At 40.1% G+C, this 21969-nt stretch overlaps 1 protein-coding gene across 1 annotated transcript in view; it reads right to left on the reverse strand.

The window, feature by feature from the left end:
- jag1b (jagged canonical Notch ligand 1b) overlaps positions 1–16126 on the reverse strand; it is a 30692-nt gene extending 14566 nt beyond the window's left edge. Inside the window, exons 1-7 of the mRNA XM_088610198.1 lie at positions 15751–16126; positions 15037–15342; positions 7112–7169; positions 4406–4663; positions 3847–3907; positions 719–849; positions 456–575 (exon numbers count right to left, since the gene is read on the reverse strand). Of these exons, the coding sequence (XP_088466324.1) occupies positions 456–575; positions 719–849; positions 3847–3907; positions 4406–4663; positions 7112–7169; positions 15037–15342; positions 15751–15822 (1006 nt within the window). The 5' untranslated portion in view covers positions 15823–16126. The remainder of the gene's footprint in view (positions 1–455; positions 576–718; positions 850–3846; positions 3908–4405; positions 4664–7111; positions 7170–15036; positions 15343–15750) is intronic.
- Positions 16127–21969: the final 5843 nt, after the last annotated feature.

Below are 21969 nucleotides of genomic sequence, written 5' to 3' on the forward strand. Positions count from 1 at the left end.
AAGAAATGTATCCTAAGAGCAAACAAAATGAATCTGAAACAGAACAGGTGCAAGTCACCATTGGTCTTGGTGTCCATGACTTAGATCTAGTTACAATTCCTGTTCAGATTTTTTTTTTTATGATCATAATGAGGTAACTCTCCTTCCTCAACAAATTCAAATGGATCCCTCCACTCCCTCAGTGCCTGCGACAAATGGGACCTTGGTTGCTGGTCTTAAATGTCCATGGATTCGTTCATGGGGCTCAAAAGAAACTCTGGCCAGACCACTGCTTTTATCCAGCACTGTCTGCTTATGCAACAGGTACTGTATGTCAAGAGCTGCAGTCAAGACCCTAGCAAATACTCAGATCAGTGAGATTATAAATATATGGCCATGTTTAGTTAAACGTTACAAAACATTTCCTCAAAAGTGCTTCTATCTTTAACAGTTTTTGGTGATCTGAAGAGACGTACCCCTTTCACAGTTGACTCCCGAGTACCCCTCAGGACAGGAACACTGGTATTTGTCTGGCCCAGTATTGCTGCACGTTCCTCCGTTCAAACAAGGCTGGTGCGTCCCACAGTAGTTCAGATCTGAGAAATAAATGAAAACAGGTCATTTTTCAAACTTACTTTCACTCTATGTATATGGTAAAAAAAAAAAAAGATTGCCTACTTTCAAATACGTTTAATAAAAATCCAAATCTGGGCAAAAGAGAATCAACAAGGATTAATACCTTTGTCACAGAGTTGACCACCCCAGTTGGTTTCACAAAGGCACTGCCAAGGTTCGATGCAAGTGCCATGAACGCATCCTGGGTGCGGAATGCACTTATCGCATATATCTCCCTGCCAGCCGTACAGACATCTGCAATGAAACAAAGTTTGGCATGGCTTTGACACTTGGACATGCACCACACATTTCATGCATCTTCCTGCCTTCCGATCTTTTTTTAAAAATGAAGCTTCATACAGCTCGATTTTCTAAAAGAACATTAAAACACCTTTGTCAAAGGTCCCAGATCGATCTTTTGACAAAAGACTGCCTGTGTTCACAAAAGGGATGGAAGTGCACCAAAAATATACATATTCTTCTGAACTTCAATGAGTACCGGCTCTCCGGTTAGTCACGATAGCTCCCCCCAGAAGACAGAAAAAAGACTGGTCAACCTGATGAAAAGTTTGCAAGGTGGCTCTTGATGAAGCAAAAAAAAAACTATAAATCAATACTGTTGTGAATAAGCAGCGGCAAATACATTCCACAGCTTCTTTTAGAACAAAAGGTCTATTCGCATAAACTGCAGAAGAACTAAGCCTGACAAATAAAAGTTCCATAGAAGTTAACTATTTTGGAGATTTGTCAAATCTAAACAAACTTTTGTATTCTTCATGTACTGTACACAAAATGCTTCAGTTTAAAGTTAAGGCTGAAAAAAATACTTCATGGTACACTATAACAAAACAACATTTAGAATCCTTCCAGAAATGGTCTCATCTGTATTTGCATGTGGTCTCCCCGTTTTTAATGTGTCACCATGCAGGCTTAACAGCAACCTCAATGTGTCCCATAAGACATCCAAAATATGCACAATTTGCAAACATTAAGAAACTATTCAGAACTGCATTTTTATCACGCAAGTTATGGTCAGCCTAATATTATAATATTTATTAATGCTTCTCATATTTCATTAGCTTTAAGTACTCCAAGATATGTGATTTTTTTTGTACACATCATCTCCCCCACCACCCTTTATAGTCCAACCACTGATGATATTGATCCCCCAAAAATACCTCATACTACAGGTTTGTGTTAAATACTGTTAAGCAAGAACATCTTGATCACTGATCACTCTTTTTTACTGGCCTATAATTCTCATTTCCACACTGAGGTGAAGAGAAAATGAGAAAACCTAACTTGAAAACTTAGCCAGGGATTTACTTCTATTACAGAAACCATTTTAAAAGTATAGTAACCCTTGTTAGGAGAATTTTGACTTCAATACTTTCCGGTCAGTACTTAATATAAACCTTCTGCTGAAAACACTGGGCAATAAATGCTCCAATAAAGCCAGGGCGGAATGTGAACAGGCTCTTTCAAATCAGCCTCTACTTGTTTTCTATAACATCATAAAACAATCCTCAATGCATGAAACTAGAAGAGTTCTCAGTATTCTAAAATTCCCTGCATTAAAAGTTTTTCTAAAATATTTCAGACAGCTATAAATATTAAATCCTTTGGTATATTTGGATAAGAGCCAAACATATAAAAATACAAAAGGTCCAGCACTATCCACGGACCTTAATCATGGTCATTCGTACAATAAAGTCACAACACATCTTCCATAAAAGCTTCCTTCAACCTGATTTTTCATTTCCTGAATGTCCGACCAAGTTCCCAGTTAAACAAACTGCAAGAAATTATGCACGGTTTCAGAAAGAAAACAACCTTAAAATAAGACATCAATCCAGAACAGCAATCCCGTACAAGCCAGTCCAGTTATTCAATAACATCACAAGTGTGTTTTCTCATGAGAAATTTAACTGCTGCACTTTGGTGATGAATCATATGCAATTCTGGTCTTGTCGGCAGAAACTGGCTTTGAAAGGGGCCAACAAGCTTTTTGGCACTTTGGCCAATGATGAAATGCTGCGTCATGTGAGCCTTGAAAGCATGTTGCTTCTCTCTGCGATAAACACTGTGCGGTTAAGCTCAATACAAAGACGCTCGTGCATGACACAACTGTATAGTTTACTTCATACAGTATATGCTCCAAACATTGATGATGGTCACTAAATATGTAGTGGCTATGTGTTGTGGTTCCTGTTACTGTTACTCCTTCTTCAGGAAGCCATGTACGTGCAGTGTGGGAAAGCTGCATCTTAAGTAAATAAACGCACTAGAGCTTGTCTGAACAGCAAGTATTAGGTGTGCACCTAAAAAACTGCTAACAAAGCCAGTTGTTCTGAGCATGAGGTAGCTACACCTACAAGGATTGTTTATACTAACTGCAGAGGTAAAAATTAGTGTTACAGGACTCCAGTGATAATCTCAGCATTGTGCTAATTAACTACTTAATGAAGCACTTAAGAACACTGTGGTACATTAACACTTAATAAAGTAAAATTTTAAAGTGACTGGTTTAGGGGAAAATATACTCAAATTTCAAACTTCTGACTCTGTTTTGCTCCCCTTTCTGTGGAGCCAGCTCTCGAGAGAAACATACCAGAAACCATTTTCTGAGCAGTAATCCCGAGCTCCACGATGCTAATTGTTAAATTGCTTGGGGTATATGACAGAGCTCTGGTTTCCATTGTTTCATGGCCAGAATGGAAACAACATCAAAGCACGACAGAAAAACTCCGAATTCATCAGTGTCTACTGACAAGATTCCATCCCCACTATTAACCTCTCAGCACTCAAAGCCTGGCTAACAAAAGCAAAGGAACCGAGAGATCTCACTAATCCCGTTTTGAAAAATGTTTGAGTCCTGCCCCTGGACTGAATGTGAAGGGAAAGGTGGTGTGTGATGGGGGCGGGACAGGACGGGGGGGGTTATAATAATATGGACTTTACATTCAGAGCTCTACATGTCTGGGCATCACAACTGGGTAAGAGAATTACTCCTAGATCAAGGGCAAAGACAGGCTTGGAAAATGACTTGCAATGTTTAATGATTAAAGAAAAGTGCTTGGAGAACGGTCAATTATAACAGACCATTACTCACTTGCTTACTAGGAAATAGCCAGCAGCAGGAAAAAAAAAACCCTCAATGTTGAAATGAATGAACACGCGTCTATCTCCTGTTAATCCCTGGACACCCCCATTAAAATCTGTTCATTATCCGTCGGGTTAGGAGCTGTTTACCTGCACTGTCCGGGTAACTTACAGGAGCCATGCTCACTGCTGCAGCCCTGACGGCAGATCGCTGGAAACGAAGAGAGACAAACACAGCGAGAGTCAGCATGCTGTCATTTCCCCACATCTCCTAACTCGTGGGAATGTTTTAATCTCTAACCAGCACAGTAATCCTACAAAATCCAAGATTGATCTGAGCTCTGCTATCATTCTGGTGGAAACTAACTGGGGTAGGTGGTGCCTTGCGACAGCAAATCCACCAATTCATCTTCTAACAATAGACCTCCGCACTATAAATAGGCAACGGGCATGAAATATGCTGGTCTAAGACTTAGTGTCAAAAGGGAAGTAGTTAAAATACCCTGGGTGCTTTAAAAACTTTGACATCATTCCTTTTTGTGCCAGGCCTGTTCATTTAATACTGTGCTTTTAATTTATATTTCAAAATCACTGCACCACTTCAGTGCTTCACTTTTTTTCTACCATGCAGAGCGAGACCAAAAAAAAACGCTGGTCGCAGCTCCAGGAAACCGGGGCGATGCTTTCAGCAGGCATGACATCGCTGTACCTTTGCTGCAATCGGGTCCTGACCATCCTTCCAGGCAGGTCTTGTTGCCGTTGTGATCGCAAGTGTAGTGCCCAAAGAATTCGTCCCTCGGCCGGCAAAACTTATTGCAGCCGAAGCCGTAGTAGTGCTCGTCGCAGGTGACGCGGATCTGGTACTCGAACTGGGCCACGGCCCCGTTGTGTTTCAGCGTTTGCCACTGACGGTTGGGGTTGATCATGCCAGAGTGCACAGCCTTTTCGATCAGCTCTCCCCCAGGGTCTGGAACAAAAAAAAGAATGAGCCACTGGATGTTCGAAAGAGGAATCTTTCCCGTGTGCACAGCTTGTGTGCGAAGACATAAACAATTTGAAAACTGGAATCAGAGTAAGGAAATAGAAGAAAAAAAAAACAGATTCTTACTAAAGGCTGTAAGAAGGCTTCAGCTCATTAAACATTCAGGTTGCATCAAAGAATGCTGTTTACAGTTGCTAGTATTACCATTTTCAAAGGCTAAGCTTTTCAACTGCTAAATTCAAGACTGGACCACAATGACCAATAATTACAGAGCAGCAACACCAGGCCACTCTTTTGACTGCCAGATTACTGCAGGATTCTAGCAGTTTGCAAGTTTTTTTTTTTTACACACCAGTGAGCACCAAGATGTCAATTGCCTGCAGCTTCTGAGGAAAAAATGTCAAAACACTGTTGCTTACTCTTCACCAATAAATACATGTCTGCTGTTCCACACCAAAGAATAACAGATCCACATATAAAAACTCCAAAAACCAGGAGGTGAGCTAAGTGGGTTGAACAGCTCCAAAAAAGGTCCTTCTAAAGGCTAATAAATGACTGGGATCTAAGCAAATCTATCAAATGCCATTAGATCCTCACTGTATCTTCCTTAGTTGCTCTTTAAATGGGTTTTTGACAGTTTTCTGCCTGGTCCGCTTTGTATGCAGGACAAAATACAGCAGAAGAGAAGCTATTTATAACTTCCTTAAAAGGAGAAAATTTAAATTATGAACCGAATTGATATTTCACTTTAGTCTAGAATCCTGTACACATCTGTGGTATTTCACTGAAGGGCTGCAACCTGCGACTGAAGCGAACTAGCGCTTTCTTCTTACCCTCTGCCAGAAGCACTTGACTGTAGGGTGAAGATGTATCATAAAACATCCAAAATATTCCAGCCCCTCTAGTAAAAGAATGAATCTGTGAGCAAACTGTTATACTTTATATTAAACTGCCCTGAAGCATTGAGAAATGTTGGACCTTCATTTGATATCTGGCTAGCACTCCGGAGGAATCTTTCAAATAAACTTGTCTATATAATAATATCTAAAACTTTGGTATTTATATGAGGACTTTAATTGAATTTTAATGTTCCCAGAATGTGCCAAAACAGACAAAGTTCCTGCTAATCATTTGGTGTTTTTAACATCACCATCTATGCGAACATCCCGCAAGTCAAATCCTAAGACTGCGATTAGAAAGGTTTTCATTAAATTCCAACATTTCAACACACTACCTCATTAAAATAACAGTAAATATTGTATTGGCTAGTCATTATACAGTATCTGTCAAATATTGACTAGCGAAGTCAATATTTGACAGAGCTACATAAAAGGCATTTATCTGTGCTAATCCTTCAAGACACCTTGTATATTTAAAAAAAAACACTCTTGCAAGAACTTCAGCCTTATTAAATCTGTTCCTATTCTAGGGCTTTATCTTTGCCTGCATCTAAAGTATAGTGTGATCATAAAGCACTAAACCTCTAAGCCCAAGCTGCAACACTCCTGAACTGTGCTCCTCCCCAGCAACTCGGCTCCTAGCTTTTCACATGTAGGGCTTAATGGCTCTTCAAGAGAGGTAAAATACAAAAAAACACTCTACGCAAACACACACATCAGTTTCACACTAATTCGATAATTTTCCCTTTAAACAATTACCGTTTTTTTTAACCATCGGCTTTCAGAATGGATCAAATCATTATATTACACCATAAAAGGCCCAGGGAACCTGAGAAGGAGATCTTAAACAGGCCACAAACAGCCGCAGAAGGAAAAAAAAAAAGCTGCATTTCCCTTTAGCGCCTCTGTTTAAAAAACGGCCTCAGCTTTTGAAACACTTGGTGGAGTCAATAATTTGGGAGCGCATGTAACGCAGCACGCTGGACGTTAAACCGAAAGGCAACAGGGCTCAAGGCCGGACACATTATACAGCTGTGCCCAGGGGTTGTTGCAGAGGCTGTATAATTGCATGGCCCTGGCCAGCACCTGCCATTATTCATCAACCGTATAAAAACATTTTTCAGAATCATGCGAGACGCGCACACCCCTCCTCCCCTCTCTCGTGCTCTCTCTCTCTCTCCCCCCTTTCGGGCCCACCTGTCAACACGCTCTCTTTAACATAGCCAAGAGGCAGAACTAGGGCAAGACAGGAAAAGGAGGACTTCCATCCTGGCCCGGACCAGAAATTGCTTGGGGGTTAATGTGCGTTCCCAGGCTGCGGCCCATTTCTGCTGGGCTGCAGAAAAATGCAACTGATCCTGGAAAGATTCACTTCAGAGAACCTGTAGGGAGAGTGGTATCGGTGCCCCCCTCCATCACAACACACTTACTTTCAGGAAAGAGCTCTTCCCAGGAACCCATTCACCGGTGAAACAAAAAAAATAGAATTCCAAATAACCCAGAAGTTAATTTTCGGCATAAAAAAGGGACTTACTGTTATTAGAAGTGTCATTATTGAAGTCCAAGGCTTCCACTATCAGTGTGTAGGATCTCTGAAGAAAGAGAAAAAAAAGGGGCAGGTCAACAGCTGAGTGACTGGAAGAGATAAAGTCCACCAGGCTGTATGTACAGTCATTTTCTATGGAAGAACAAGGCAGACATCAGGGTCCAAAATAAATCTCTTCAGATTCCAGCAGAAAGCGGTCTGCTTTTATAACATTTTATTGCGTCAATACTGCACTATTGGAGTCAATCTCCATATAGATTAAACCACAAGGTGCGATACATGTAACACTTCCACCTCTCGGGAAGATAAGGGAGTGAAGGTTCCCACATTCGAAAACGTGAATACTAAGGCATGCCTTGGATTTTAATTTGAAGCTTATTTTGAGGCAACTTAATGTCTTTTTCCCCTGTTGTAAAGACAAATCTGAAAATGGAGTAAGAAAAAAAAATCTTTATTACCTGGACTTTATAAGCAAATAAAGACCTTGGAAACTATTTCCTGTGGAAAAAAACGCACTGCAGATGTATTCTGAGGGCACAGATTATAGTTTAGCTGCTTGTGATCCTCTTGTCTCTCAAGTCCCCTTATCCAGGCAGACTAAACAGACATCTCACTTATTTCAACTCCCTTAAATGCCTGCTTATACTTCTCAGGTACCTAATCCGGAAATACCACACACCAAAATATAAACACATATCCGTACAGATGCCGAGCTCTATTCTGAGAAGAAGTGGAACTGCGGCTATTTCACTTCACCTAGCGTTCGCTATTTTCTTTTATTGCTGTTCCATTTCAAAACAAAGTACCGCTGCTTGGCTTGGAAACTAATAAAACAGGAGTTTAGTTTCCCCCTCTCACACACATGAATGCAAAGAAATGCCTGAAGAAGGCTGCACAGAAGTGGTCTGTGAGGACACCTTGGAAGGGCCATCTCAGGAGGGTCTCTTTATTTCAGCACCTCTTTGAAACGCTGGGTCTATCTTAAGGCTGTCATTGCTCTCACAAGTATCAGGTAACAGACAAAAGAACTTTGTCAAATCTGCCCTAGAGAAGAGGAGGTCTCTGTAAGACCGGGACTCTTCAGCATGGAGGACCCACTTGCACACCTACTTGTCACATTCACACAACATGCTGGTCTCACAAAGGGCTCAAAGGAATTCCAAAAATAATAAGGAAGACTCCACTGCTCTCTGCTCCCCATTCCAACTTGGAAGGCTGCCAGCTGTTCCTGCAGCCCGTATTTTCCCTCCTTCCCCAATCTAAACAAACAGAAGCTACCTATAGCAAGTTTCATCATCTTGCCTCCACATCGGTGTCCCTCTTCATGCGGCATGTAGGCACGGAGGATCTTTTTTTTCCTCCTTCACCGAGCTCGTAGTTCTGCTAAATCAAGACCACGCGGTTACCTAGTCTTGCTGCTGTTTCAGTGAGGGTCACAAACGAGGGTACTAGTGTTCCCATCAAGGGGTGCAGTGCTAAATGTTTGGTTTAAATCCCTTGTCTGTCTTGCACATTTTCAGCAGGAAAGCTTAACTTTTCTTATTTATCGGTAATGCTGCTGAGCTTATTACAAGCTAAATACCACAAAATATGGTATAAGGTTGACAACATCTACCCTCTTTTGAAACGAAGCCTAAATACAAGTTTCACATTCTGTTGATTGGATCTATGGTTTCACTTACTGATAGCTGTGGGAAAATACTTCAAAAGATAAAGTAAGCGTGGACAAGCCTGGACACGTTTCTAGTGTCTACTGTCAAGGGGACACCAGTAAGTTAGCTGGAAGATAGATCAGGTACAAGACTATTGGAAAAGGGCCTTTCACCTGAGTATGGATCTTGAATAAAAGAATTAATTATACCTTTAACACACTAACAAGGAATCTGCTTTCTAAATCGATCACACAGTTCAAATCTAAAACTGCGGTCAGTGGGAAAAAAAAGTAGTTAACACTGCCTGACACGCTACTCTGTTAGTAGAGGAGAGAAACAGACAAGTGTTCAAGTTTTCCCCCCCAATCAATCTCACTTCATAATTCACTATCTGGTTATCAGCTCTGAATACCTGTGGCCTCCAGGTTCATTTTTTCCCATGCCCAGCACTGACCCTTCTTTCTCCTTTGATTTAAAGGAAAAAACAAATCAATGGTTTTCAGGATTTCAGAAGAACTGAACATCTAACCCCTAAAGAAGGTAAGAAGTGGACATTTATATCTGTATTGGAAAGAAAATCTCCAGAATAACCAAAAGGCCCAGGTTAAATGCTACAGCTCTTCCAGATTCTCTTGCAAAGAAGCCAAATAACATGAACTTTCTATTGCAATAAGTATTTCACTTGCCCAGAAAATGAAAACCCCTACCTCCTATCAAGGTAATCCCTGCACATTCTTCTTATAGTAGCTCCTGCTTCGACCTCAATGTATATGGCAGACTTAATGGTACTAAGCTGCTCTGACTATACTTTGCACTTCTTGACAAGACCATACTCTCGGGTATGGGAAGCAACAACTACACGCTTGCAGTAGCTGCTGGCCAGAATACCCGGCCTTTGACAGACTAAATCTTTTAGCTAATTCAGATGGTGTAATTTCAGATGTTGGTAATGGGAATGAAGGCTTTACTGGTAGTGATGCCTCTCCTGTATGAAGGCAATTTATTTATATCACCGTTTAAGCCAATAAATGTGCAGGTTACTCTGGTGATGGAACTGCCAAGTCTATCTCTCTTTTCTAATGAATATGGCAAGGAGCTGCAGTATCGACTGCAAACTTTTCAGATTTATTTAGGCACACATTTTACCAATGTGTAAATACACATTATGATTACTAGGGCTCAAGGGTAAAACAGGTTCAATTCAAATGCCTTTTTACGTACGGTTGAAAGTTTATCATCTTTAGTCCCTGCAAATGCTATAACAGGCTGATATGATCATTTTGGAAAACTGGTTCAAATTATAGAGTGCTCATGTGCCTAGTTATTTAAAAAGGAAAAGCTACCTCATTCATCATGTCTTTAAAATGCTCTTCAGAATAAGAAATATTTTAAATTAAATTAAATCAATTAATTTACCCTGTGGCTTAATAAAATTATGGAGACTACTACTGCACCTCTGCATATTTTTTTTAATTAAAAGAAAATACCACATTTGTACACTGAGTGCAACCGATAACACTTTATTGCCACATTAAGGATGGCTTGTGAAACCAAAGCTATCATTGCTGCCACAGCTGCCAAAATCCTTTTCTTCAAGGCTTTGTCCCCGACACAGAACCAAGTCTGGTCAGCCCTAAATTTCAGAGGTCTTGCTCTTGTAGAATGGCAAAAACCACAAAAAATACCACTGCACAAACTCTGAGTGTGTAGCTTTCAACACACGGGGCTGAAGTCTGACCAGGCAGGCCTTTTGGAATAATGAGTATTCTGTGAATATGTAATATGCTGAATTTGCCATTATGTGAAGTAAGGTCATGGTTTGTCTGAGAGCCGATCTCTGCTGAGTCTACTGCTGCTTCCTGTTGCTTGTCCTGTAGTAGCATTATTTCTGGATGGGGCCCATTATGTTCTGTAATCCTCACTGCAGTCAGTTTGGGTATGCTATTGTTCTTGGTTAATATCAGCTGTGACTGCTTCTGTCTGGGTGGCCAGACCGTAATGTGCTCCAAACTCCAAATGTACGGGCAATAAATGCACAAAAATCAAAACCTATCAAGCTCTGATTTGATCTGCAACAAAGATGCTGATGTTTATTCTTTGTGTTCAGATGCTATTTTATGGGGTGCCAAAGAATATGTTAACCTGAACAAGAATAATCCTCTGTTGCCAACGGACCTATTTTCTAGGTATCAGGGGTTGCCTGGTTGCTCTATTACTTTTACCTATTCAGAGAACCCATTGATAGCTTCATTTAATACACCAGTTACAATGGGCACTAAGGTTAAAAGATGACATACCTGGTGTTCAGTCAAGCACAACACCCACAAAGAGCAAGTGTGAACAAGAGGCCATTCTACTGACTAATTCAGGCTGAGCTGGAAAGGATTGTAAAACCTTTGAAACCAACGTGAACCGTTTCTTATTCTTCTTGAATAACATTTTTTCTTAAAGTGTTAAGCATTTATACAGTTCGCTGTTGAAATCAGTTGTGTACAAGACATAGGAAAACATCTTCAGGATATGTGCAAAAAGCTGTCAGCAGGCGAACCTAACTGTAACTGAGTAATTCATTGAAAATGCAAGTGAGGTGCACAGAGCTAATACAAATGACTGGCATATCAGCAAATATTTTGAACTAGAAAAACTCAGACACAAACTCCTCTGTCATTTTAAATTATCTTCAAGACAGGCTACAAGTAAAAGCTTCTGTACAACAACATTATTTGACATAGTGCCTTTACATAATGATCAATATCTACAAAGTCAGGAAGTGACTACTATCTACACTTTATTCAAATTTCATTACATAATGGCAGTACTGAGACCAAAAGTTTCATACCTAAAAAAATTCAGATAGTTTCCAATACACAAATGAAGAAGCTATTAACCAATGATAGCTTACTGATAGAGAAAACTGAGAAACAAGAGCAGCTGTTACCAAATTAGTCTTGAAAGAAGATATCTGTCTTTTAGTTGATTTAAAAGACAAACCAATGAGAAACCTCACAGTGTGCTGTCTGAACATGGCTGCATTTAAAGGTTAAGCAGTTACAGCTAAATCTTATCATCACTGTTAAACAGACTGTACTGTATTAAACCCTAAAACAAAATGGGTAAGGAGAAGACAGATTGACTGAGTTACCAGCTTTCCCAGGGAAATTTAGACCCACCCACCCAAAGCCACAAAACAGACCTACAATTTTGCTAATTTGCTCGATTGCTCTATAAAAGAAAACATCCTTTAACTCTTTAAACATTGAGATAAAAAAAATCTGTTTTCGTGCAATTAGATTTCCCCAGCATCAACATTATAAGACAAGTCCTATTTTTAAACAGGTAATCCCACCTGAACCTCATCCGCCACTAATTACATGCAATTTGCAAGGCGCACAATGTCTCGTTCCAGCGGCGCTTTCTACAATTCTGATTAAAATAAACGCGAAATGAATCCAGAGGTGCTCGCGTCTGCAGCTGCACAGAACGCACAAAATTTCACCGACTTGTGAGTTTGCTCCCCTCATTACAACCCTTTATTTCCAATATCAATTCATAGACTTTTTAAAAAAAAAACCCTCCCCCTTCCCCTTTTATTCTCTCTTTCTTTCTTCTTCGAGGAAACAAGCAGCGGAGTTTTGGTTCCTTTTAGAACTCGGTTCCTTGAAATCAATCCAGTCATTGCAGGTGCACTCAGTTGCTTTTCCATGCTCGTCTGTTACCTAGCAACGTATTCAAGCCTTCAATCATTTTAGCCCATTTACTGCCCACCGCCGCCCCATACATCATTCACGACTAGGGCACTCACAATCCCATACGGCAGAATAGGTACCGCAACTTTAAAAAGGCACATGCAAAACAAGCATTTACAAAATAGCTGTTTTTTTTTACGCCATTCTCAAAAGCGCGATATTTTTTGCTCGGCTCCCCAAATCCACTCTAGTTTCCAATTAGACAATTAAACGGCAATCCCAGTGTTGCCTATTATGACCCAAATTGCTAGGTAAAAGTCCTGTGGAAAAGGAAGTATGCAAGATGACAATGTCTAATTAGTCTCCTCAATAAAGGAATATTGGAGCAGGTCTGAAAAAAATTGGGGTATTAAAAAAAAAGTTGCCAGGGAAACAGGCCTTTTTATAACAATATGATCTCATTGCCAGGAATGCATCTTTTCAACAGCTAATCCTCCTCCAGCCGCAATAGTAAATTAATGTTGGGAATAATTTCCTCATTAAAAAGTTACCCCCTGATAGATTTGATGATAAATACTCTCCCTTCCCCCCCCCCAAAAAAAAAAACGCAGTTTCATCTCCCAGCAGCATTATTGTACCAGCATAAACCTTACAACGACACACAGCACTTATAATTCTTTTGCAATATGGAAAACCATCCCCTTACTACAGACGCGCTCCTTTTAATGGTGGGCTTTTTTATTGCTCGTGCTTCTATTACATACCAGCTGAGCGGGGTAGCACGTTGGTGCGACTGACTTGTACAATATAACATTACAAACGCGTTTGGACACAGCGAGGAAGTTATGGTCTATGGAAAATTCGATACTCTGTTTAAGTCATGCTTGGGGTGGCAATGAAAAGTATCTTTTCCGCGTTTTTGATTCAGGTGAACGGCACGACTCGGTGAAGAATTCAACGCGCTCCGCGATAATACTCCGATCTGACCAAAGCAATTTGTGTGCGCACTAATTCATGAACTCACACGAAGTCTACAACTGCAATAAGCCGCCCGCAGGTCGGCGAGAAGCTCTCGTTTAGACTCACAGGGGGACAGCACTCTTTCTCTCTATGAAAATCTCAGGTCTTGGAGGTAAATTCTATTTAAACCCAGTTTCCAGCTTCTAATGCTTAAGTGTTGCTTCCTCCTTCTGTATTGTTAGCTCAACTTCAGGCAGATAACCCAGGTGTTTTTATAACCCAGTGCTAAAGGCGTTTCAAAACACCTTACGCCATTGTTTGGGCAGTTAACTTCTTCTGCACGAAAGGCAAACATCCCTGAACACCACTTCCTCAGCGAGTCCACCAGTCCGGGGCCTGAACTGAAAGAAACAACCGCTTCGCAGCACCAGACCCCACATTTCATTAACACTGCAAAACACAGGGGGCGGGTGAAACGTGCGAAAATAAATCCGGCAAACCCTGCTTGTTAAACATTTGCAACAACGTAAAATTATAGGAAAATTTTAGTAACAACAAACGGTCACGCCAAAGTCTAGAATTCCCTTTTATTTATTTTTTTTACGATAAGTAAGTAACACGCTGTGTATTTTTCAGACAGAATGATAATGCAGGGCTATTTTCGCGAAATCTAGAGTCTTAACGTTTCCTTTAGGTTTCCCCCTCCTTCTGTGCGTTCAGCAAAAGCTGAAAGTCACTAACAGGACCGACAAGTCGCATTTTAAATAAACTCGGTTCCTTTCAAAAGGTTTTTAAATAATGAATGCCAAGCTAAATGGCACAAATACGTTAACTTTGTAACTGCTTCTAACCGTACTTCATCAGCTCTGTTCTGCTATGTCATTAGTTAGTCGGGCCACCAATGACTTGACCCTCCGCAGTTCAGAGCTGACTAATTCACATGTTCTGACCACTCACTGTAAAGAAATTCCTCATTAACCAGTCGGCAGAGGAACCTCGACATGGTTAAAAATACAAATCTAAAATATAAAAGTATGACTGGGTGAGAACCGCAGTACCTTGTTCTGCCTTCTCGCGGCTTTGACTTCAAAATGCTTTGACTTTTCTTTTTCTGTGATATCGTAAAAATATCGCGAACACTTAGTCCTTGAGACCAGAGTTTGCGGGGGGGTGTATAAATAAGCTGCCTAGGTGAGAAAAGTACAAGATCTCACCGTAGTGCACGACCTTACAGCACATGTATTGGATTGCCAACTGGTGATGTTGGGGCTCCGGCTCACCAGCTACCTGGCGATCGCAAGCAGTCCGACCTCCCTCAACACACACATCAGCCCCACAAAACGTCCTGACAGCGTCACGAACTCACAACTTTGGTTTCACACAGGAAAAGCGTTGACTTTTCAACCAGTCGATTGGTCATAGGTTTAAAAAAAAAAGATCATCCCCGCAACTCGAACGCGGGCTATGTACCAGCTGGAGAGAAAAAAAACGAACCGCAGCGTTTACACCCCCCGATCCCCAATGAACTGGGGAGTTGGTAAAGCGCTTGACACCCATAACCCATTAGCTAAGGCATTATCAGAAATAAGAAATATGGGTATACCAATCCACTCACCGGCCAAGCAAAAGTGAAAGGCAATACTATCCTGGATTTCTCATTCCGCTTGATGTTCTTCAAAGAAAATGTATTTCCCCCGATGACAGACGTAGATCCAGATCCGAAGCTGCATGCCCCCTCAGCAGAAACCCTGGACTGGTATTCCTTCAAGCAGACTTTGAAATAAGTATCACATTCATCTCTCATGCATTTTCGGTCTGCTGCATTCCTAGTGCCATCGCAACACATCCCGTTTTGTAACTCGCCATTCACATTCTGCATCGATAAGATCTGCAGCTCGAACGACCCTGATGCTAGCGACACCTGTTAAAAAAAGAAAAAGAATAAAAAAGCAGGTTAGACATACGTTCTTGGTGAGAGAATTGCGTTACGTCTAAATAAGCAACACAGCTATAAGCGAAACGTCTTTTTTTGAACAACTGAGCACTGCTTCTTGCCGCAAGATTTAGAAGTTATCCGAATCGGAGCCCCTTAAAAGTCTTCCCTAAAGAAAAATATCCCCAAAAAAGAGCCATCCGAGTTCAAATGTCCGCCGACACAAGTTGTTTAGAATAAAATCAGGTGACAGCGCAAAGTGAAATCACGGTCTTCAGTCAAAAAAGAAGGGCTTTCCGAGCCAGACATGAGAAAAAAAATATAAAAGAAAAATGCTAAGCGTGAATCCCGTACACAGAAATGCAACCAGCTTTCACAAGGAAACTTTCCACGTACCTTGGCTCGCAAGCAAAATAAAACGACGTGCAAAGAAAGAGCAGCAAGGAATGAACTCCGTTTTAAAATCATGCCTCTTCTTTCTGGTGTTGCTGCTTGCTTTGAAACTAAAACTCCGGCCGACTCACGGCTCTAATATACTCCTCCGATTTGAACATGCACGAGTGGAGAACAACACTTTTTTTTCAGTAAAGCACAGATTTCAAATGCAAAACAGCCTGCCTCCTTTTATCACTTTATCCTTCTGCAGCCTTTATTATTATTGTTCTTATTCTTTTTTTGCTAATCAGCTGCAACACAATACACACGAGCTAAGAAAACGCCGTCTGCGAGTGACTGTTCCATCTATACAGCACGTTTGGGGAGTGAGGGGGGGTGAGGACGCATGCGTCTCGTGAATATTCAAGAGACGGGGAGGTCGGACGATGCAAACCCCACCCTTTCTTTAAGTCCCCTTGTCTTGCACTGGAGTATAGCTCATAAATTAGATAAGCCGCATCCGAGATAAGGAAAATCCGGAATACTTCCAAGACTGAGTGTTATTGTGCTGCAGCGTGGTGGATATTTCGACCCCGAGTTCTGCCCCCGTTTCAGGGGAAAAAAAAATGATTGCACAATACCAAGAAATACAGTCGAATCTGAGAGGAAAGACCACAATCTCTACTTTCAATTAAACGAGTGAAGGAAATCGTTAAAGACTCCGCGGTACCGTGCACGTCGTATATTAAAATCAAATCGCCTGCTGCAAAAAAGCGCACTTTAACTTAAGCAACACAGGTTTCACGAGAGCTGAGGAAAAAATGGAATAAAAGAATAATCTTATCAAATAATTTCTAACCCTTCCAGAATGCTCTCGCTTTTGAGTTCTCTATAGCCAATTCTCAAACCTGACGTTTTGGTAGTGATATAAAATATGTCTGCGATAAGTGATCATATTTTATAGCGTGTTCCTCTCGAGGCGGTTTTAGGATCAATTTGGAATAGACGGTAATGCTTTCTCTGTTTATTGGCTTAAATTCCTCAAAATCAGAACCAAGCGAGAACAGGACAGTAGAACTCAAGAGCCTCCACACCAGTTCCTATAGTCATCGCCACAGCCTCCTCCACCTTTCCCCTTAAAAGATCGCCAATAGCGTGTGATACAGGCACGATTGCAGCATGTATACGGCCGTTTCAGCTGCCGTGGTCCACGCCTAAACCCCAACACCTCCTCCTCCTCCCTGGACCTGAGAAGTTCACAGCTCCTTATAAATAATATCAAGATAGGACAGCGTCCAGCAATGTCAGGAGACAGAACGCGGGGGTTCCCAAACCAGCGCCGAAGGTTTATTTCCTTTTTTTGTTTTAGACCGGCCGACTAAACTCGTTTCTGCTCGCTATTTAGAAAGAAACGTCTTCGGGGAGAGAAAGCAATATCCTTGTTTTGAAAAGCGAACACAGAGGAAGAAATCTGTTCGTTAAAGCATAACCACATCAGGATATGACTAACACAGGTGTGAAATGGTGCCCACAGGATGGCAGGATGTACACCAACGGGCTCGGAACAAGCCTCATGAGAGCTTCTATAAGGGGTCAAGTATGGTCGGTGGAAAAAACTCAGATGAATCATTCAATGTTTAGGATCTTTGGATGTTACATTTATTTCACCAAAATGTTGTGCCTGCACCTCACTTCAACTTTATCATGCAAATCCCAGCTCCAATTAACTGCTGATGAAAGTGTCGGTGGACCAGTAGGTGGTGCTTTTCCTTCTGGAGGAGAATTTCCAAAAACCAATGCCCCCAGTACAGTGACTGGAGAACAATGTGCTGTAGAAGGTGCCATCCTTCACATGAGGTGTTAAAAAGATAACTACTGGGCTAACTACTGGGTTATTAGAGATCACGTGGCACTATTCAGGAAAGTAGTTTCCTTACTCCATTCCCCCTGCTTCGCAAAAGTTCCCCTTATCAACTGGTGAAGCAATGTCTCAATTCTGTAGCTGATCTGCAATGTACTGGGGCTCTTGGAGAACCACAATTGTGGATTAAGCAGGTCTCATCCTACACATAAAGCACTTTGGGATCTTTTGGGATTAAAAGCACTATGTAAATACGGCTAATTGTCCTTATTGCTCCAAATACTGACAGTTACAGTCTACAATGTCTGAGGGGAACAGAAGTTAGCTCTTATCTTAAAAACATAGAGTGAATGATAAGACTACATCCTGGGATAGGACACCTATCCTTCACATGACACACATACACCCAAAGTTCAGAGACTCCAATTAACCCAGCCAATTTGCCTTTAGAATGCAGAAGGAAAGCAGTGGACTCCGGGTAAACCCAAACTAAAAATGCAGAGAACATGCAAACTTCACATAGAAGTTGCCCCATGCTATACTTAAACCAGGAACCTAAAGATCTGTGAGGTGGCCCTTGATAATTATGAACTTTTTAAATTTCTCATGTTTATGACACTATTATTGGCGTTTAGTTTGCTTCAAGCCTTTTTAAATGTGAATGTCGAAAACATATTCCAGAAATTCAGGAAACACCAGTTTTTGAAATCTTAAATTATGAAAAAGGTAATGGCTCTCATCTTCATTTCATGAACTCAAAGTGTCTGAAACATGACCCAGTAGCTTTATTATTATTTATTTTTCAATTATCAGAATTCTGTATGTCTTATATGTCTTATACACCAGATTTTGGGTCAGTGTATGACTTAATATCTTAGGATGTGGTGTAGTTGACTGGAAAATTAGAGACATTCTGTTCTATATTCTAGTGTTTTTTACAAAAACTCATTTTGTGTAGAAAAAAGGCTTTGAAAAAACTTGGTATTTTCACTCCCTAAATGCACAAAACCAATACATTAACATCACATCTTTGGTTGTTAAGCATTCATTGATGAAAGAACTAAAAGGAGCTAAATACATAGACCAGGTGTGTTCAGTTCTAGCATGATTTGAATTGGAAAACATATTGTTAAATATTTATAGTTAACTATAAAAGTATAGAAATAGTTGTGCCACAAAATGACAGTATTTTCATAAGGTTACATAAAAAAACTTCCCCTGATCTGATCTGAACTGAACTTCCCCTGAACTGATCTGAAGTAAATGTATCAAAGTAGGCTACTGGTTTTTGCCAACCTCACAAAATCTACAGTACAGTATATATTGCATTTCAGTCATTCAATATTTGCATCATCCTTCTTATGTGTGTATTATTGTAATGTCTGGCCGACTCAACTGAGACTACTGTACATTTTTTATATCAAATCACATACTTGTATGTACTTTCTCTTATTAATTTGGATATTTGCAATAGTCATGCTTGTAAATTCAGCTAATTAAAGCAAACTGTTAAAGGCACATTATGGTGACTTTGTTACATAAAGTACAATATTTCTATATAAATTCTAAACAGTTGTATTTCAAACCACAAAAATTTGCTTTTGCAACACTCGTAAAAGTATATAGCAGTATCCAGTCTTGCAAAGGCAGTAATATGTTTACCAACAGCAGTATATTTCGGTCACTACTGATGCAGAAAGTAAATCTTAAGTACTAAGTAATATTTGTAGTTTTGGTAACAGTGAAACGGCAGTCAAAACTATATAGTATTTCATGTAACCATTTAAGTCAACTAAATCTTCAAACCAATTTAAAAATTCCTGTTTAGGTAGACTGTTACAGTCAAAAGCACCATTAAACCATACAAAGATACTTGCAAACTGTAGTAGCACGTATTCATCTTAACTTAGGTTGGATGAAGGTTCAATGCATATTTGTTAATGTCTTTGTTATCATTTAATTCAAATGCAGTATTTGCTTATCTAGATGCCCTATAGCGTTTTCCGAACCCCATTGCTATGTGCAGTGTAATTTGTAGTGATGTGAGGGTGTGAGATTTGCGGGTGTGTTCCTGTAGGAGTCCCATCGAGCTCTATTTTTTTCAGTAAGCCTCATACATGACACCACAAACACTAAATATCCTGTCTCGCTTTGATAACGCTTTGAAGTCACTGGGACAGAGTTTCCATCTACTAAATCAATGAATCACACGCCGACATACCTAATACGTACTGTATTAGGTACGTGCAGTTATTACTGTTTATAGATCTTCATTGAAATAAAACATACAGCTAAAACTCATTGATATTGGAATGTCTGAAAAAAAATGTTGTCTAGATTTTTTTTTAGCAAGTTTTTGTCTTGTAGGTTTTGCTTTAAGGTTATACGATATTTGCTTGTGATAACTGAGTCCACATACATTCATATAGATTTTAGTGATGTTAACCCCGATAACCTCTTGGTTTGTAGGTAAGGAATAGGAAGATAACTAGACGGAGCACTCATCGGCTGTCTCTACAGCTATTTTTATACTTACTCAAAAAAGTATTTCCACAAGAACGAGAAAACAATTTCTTAGGTAATATCTAGAACATTTGAAAATTAAAACAATGATTAACTTTTGAGAGGACTGATTGCTAACTCTTCCAAAACAGAGAAACGCAGAGAACTTTGTAAGGATAGGGCACAGATCCCTTTTAGACCCTTTCCAACGCACCCGTAATCCGATTTAAAATGCCTGGGTTCCTCTTATTGGGAACATGCGTTCAAAACCATTGTTCTCGGTATTATAATAATCACTAAGACCAGGTATTGAGGGCGAGAGGCAGGGCTCCGACAATGCACACGTTTCGCTCAGGTCTTAGACCCAGCTGTTGTACGACCAGCATTTAAATCAATGAAACAAATTGCAATTGAAAAGCGGCAGAAGGGTTCGGAGCTTAAGATCCATCTATCTTGGTGCAACTCTTTCAAGGGTCGATCTTCGTCTCTAATGTGAGTTTCAAAAGAATCGAAAAAAGGGGGGGGGGGGGGGGGGGTAGTTCTTTATGGAAGGGAGACCCGCAGGAACAAAGACGATGGTCTTTATTCTCAAATTAGAGCAGCTGCTGTCTACCAATCGTGCTCCATTGAAATCCATCAACTTTTGAAAGAAACATGGGCATTTGAAACTGTTGCTACAATAATTGTTCGACATTCAGTTTTAGCCACAGAAGGAGGTTTAATGAGGGAAAAGTAGGGCTCAAGTTCAAACAGATTAAGTCAATAATTTTGAGAGAACAGATTGTCCGGGCTGCTAACTTGAAAGTACTTAGGACTGTTACTCATGCAGTCAGGGCATTTCAATTTAATAGCGGGTGTTTTAAAGAAACTTTTTCAAAAGACAATATTGACCGACTTCATTTCCAGATAGGAAGCTGAATAACACAGTAATATGGATCCAGGCTTTCTTTGCAAATAATGTAGCAAAGCAACAGACAGCTCACAGTTTATATCTTTTGATAAACTGAGAGCGTTTTTTAGATTGCCATACGCTATACAGTACAAAAATGTGGTTTCCTAAAATATGTGTTGTTCATATAGATCTGAAAATATCCACATTTTGTACTTCACAGGAATGCAAATTATTCCAAGTGACCTAAGAACAAAGTTAATAGTTAATATTGTAATTATTCAAAATATGAAAGGACAATGTTACAGAAATACACGTAAAGCCTGGCATATCATATTTTTAGAGTTTTGATCAATTCTGCTCATAATTTATTCACATAACTCACAAGACAAATGAGTGCAGCTACCTTTTCTTCATGTATGGCCAAACTATGAACTTGCTAAGTTCACCCTTCTGTGAGCTCTGTTAGGTAGACATTTCCTTTGTCCATGTGAAGACCACCATGCATATGCAAGATGGAAAAAATATTTTGTAAAATCTCTAACGGGAATTTTCAGAAGTTCTGCACAGATGGAATACAACTGTGACATTATTTTGGAAAATATATGTTGCTTTTCCAAACATTACCCTGTTAAAGTTTATGGCTTTACATACTGCTATTCCTAATTAAATTGTAGGAGGCCATCTCTTTTCAGGCTGTCTGCAGACATTCTGGTAAATATTCCCTGCTGTCTTCATTATAAAATGATGCTATACAGTAATTCTCTTTATCAAATATTTTTTATTCTGAACTAAGTAATAATTTATTGAACAGCTTGGTCTGTGGAATGACAAAGTAGAATACGTTTTACTACTCGGTGAGTGTAATTGATTCAGCCAAGAGGGAGTTTATAAGAGTTTTCCCCTGTCTAACCCTAATGGAAGACAAACAGATTATCTCGTCACCTCCATATGGTTCTCTCACAGTGTATCTGACTGTTGAGGTTTG

The sequence above is a fragment of the Lepisosteus platostomus genome, chromosome 17 (genome assembly GCF_059453375.1).
Source record: "Lepisosteus platostomus isolate fLepPlt1 chromosome 17, fLepPlt1.hap1, whole genome shotgun sequence".
Lineage (NCBI taxonomy): Eukaryota > Metazoa > Chordata > Actinopteri > Semionotiformes > Lepisosteidae > Lepisosteus > Lepisosteus platostomus.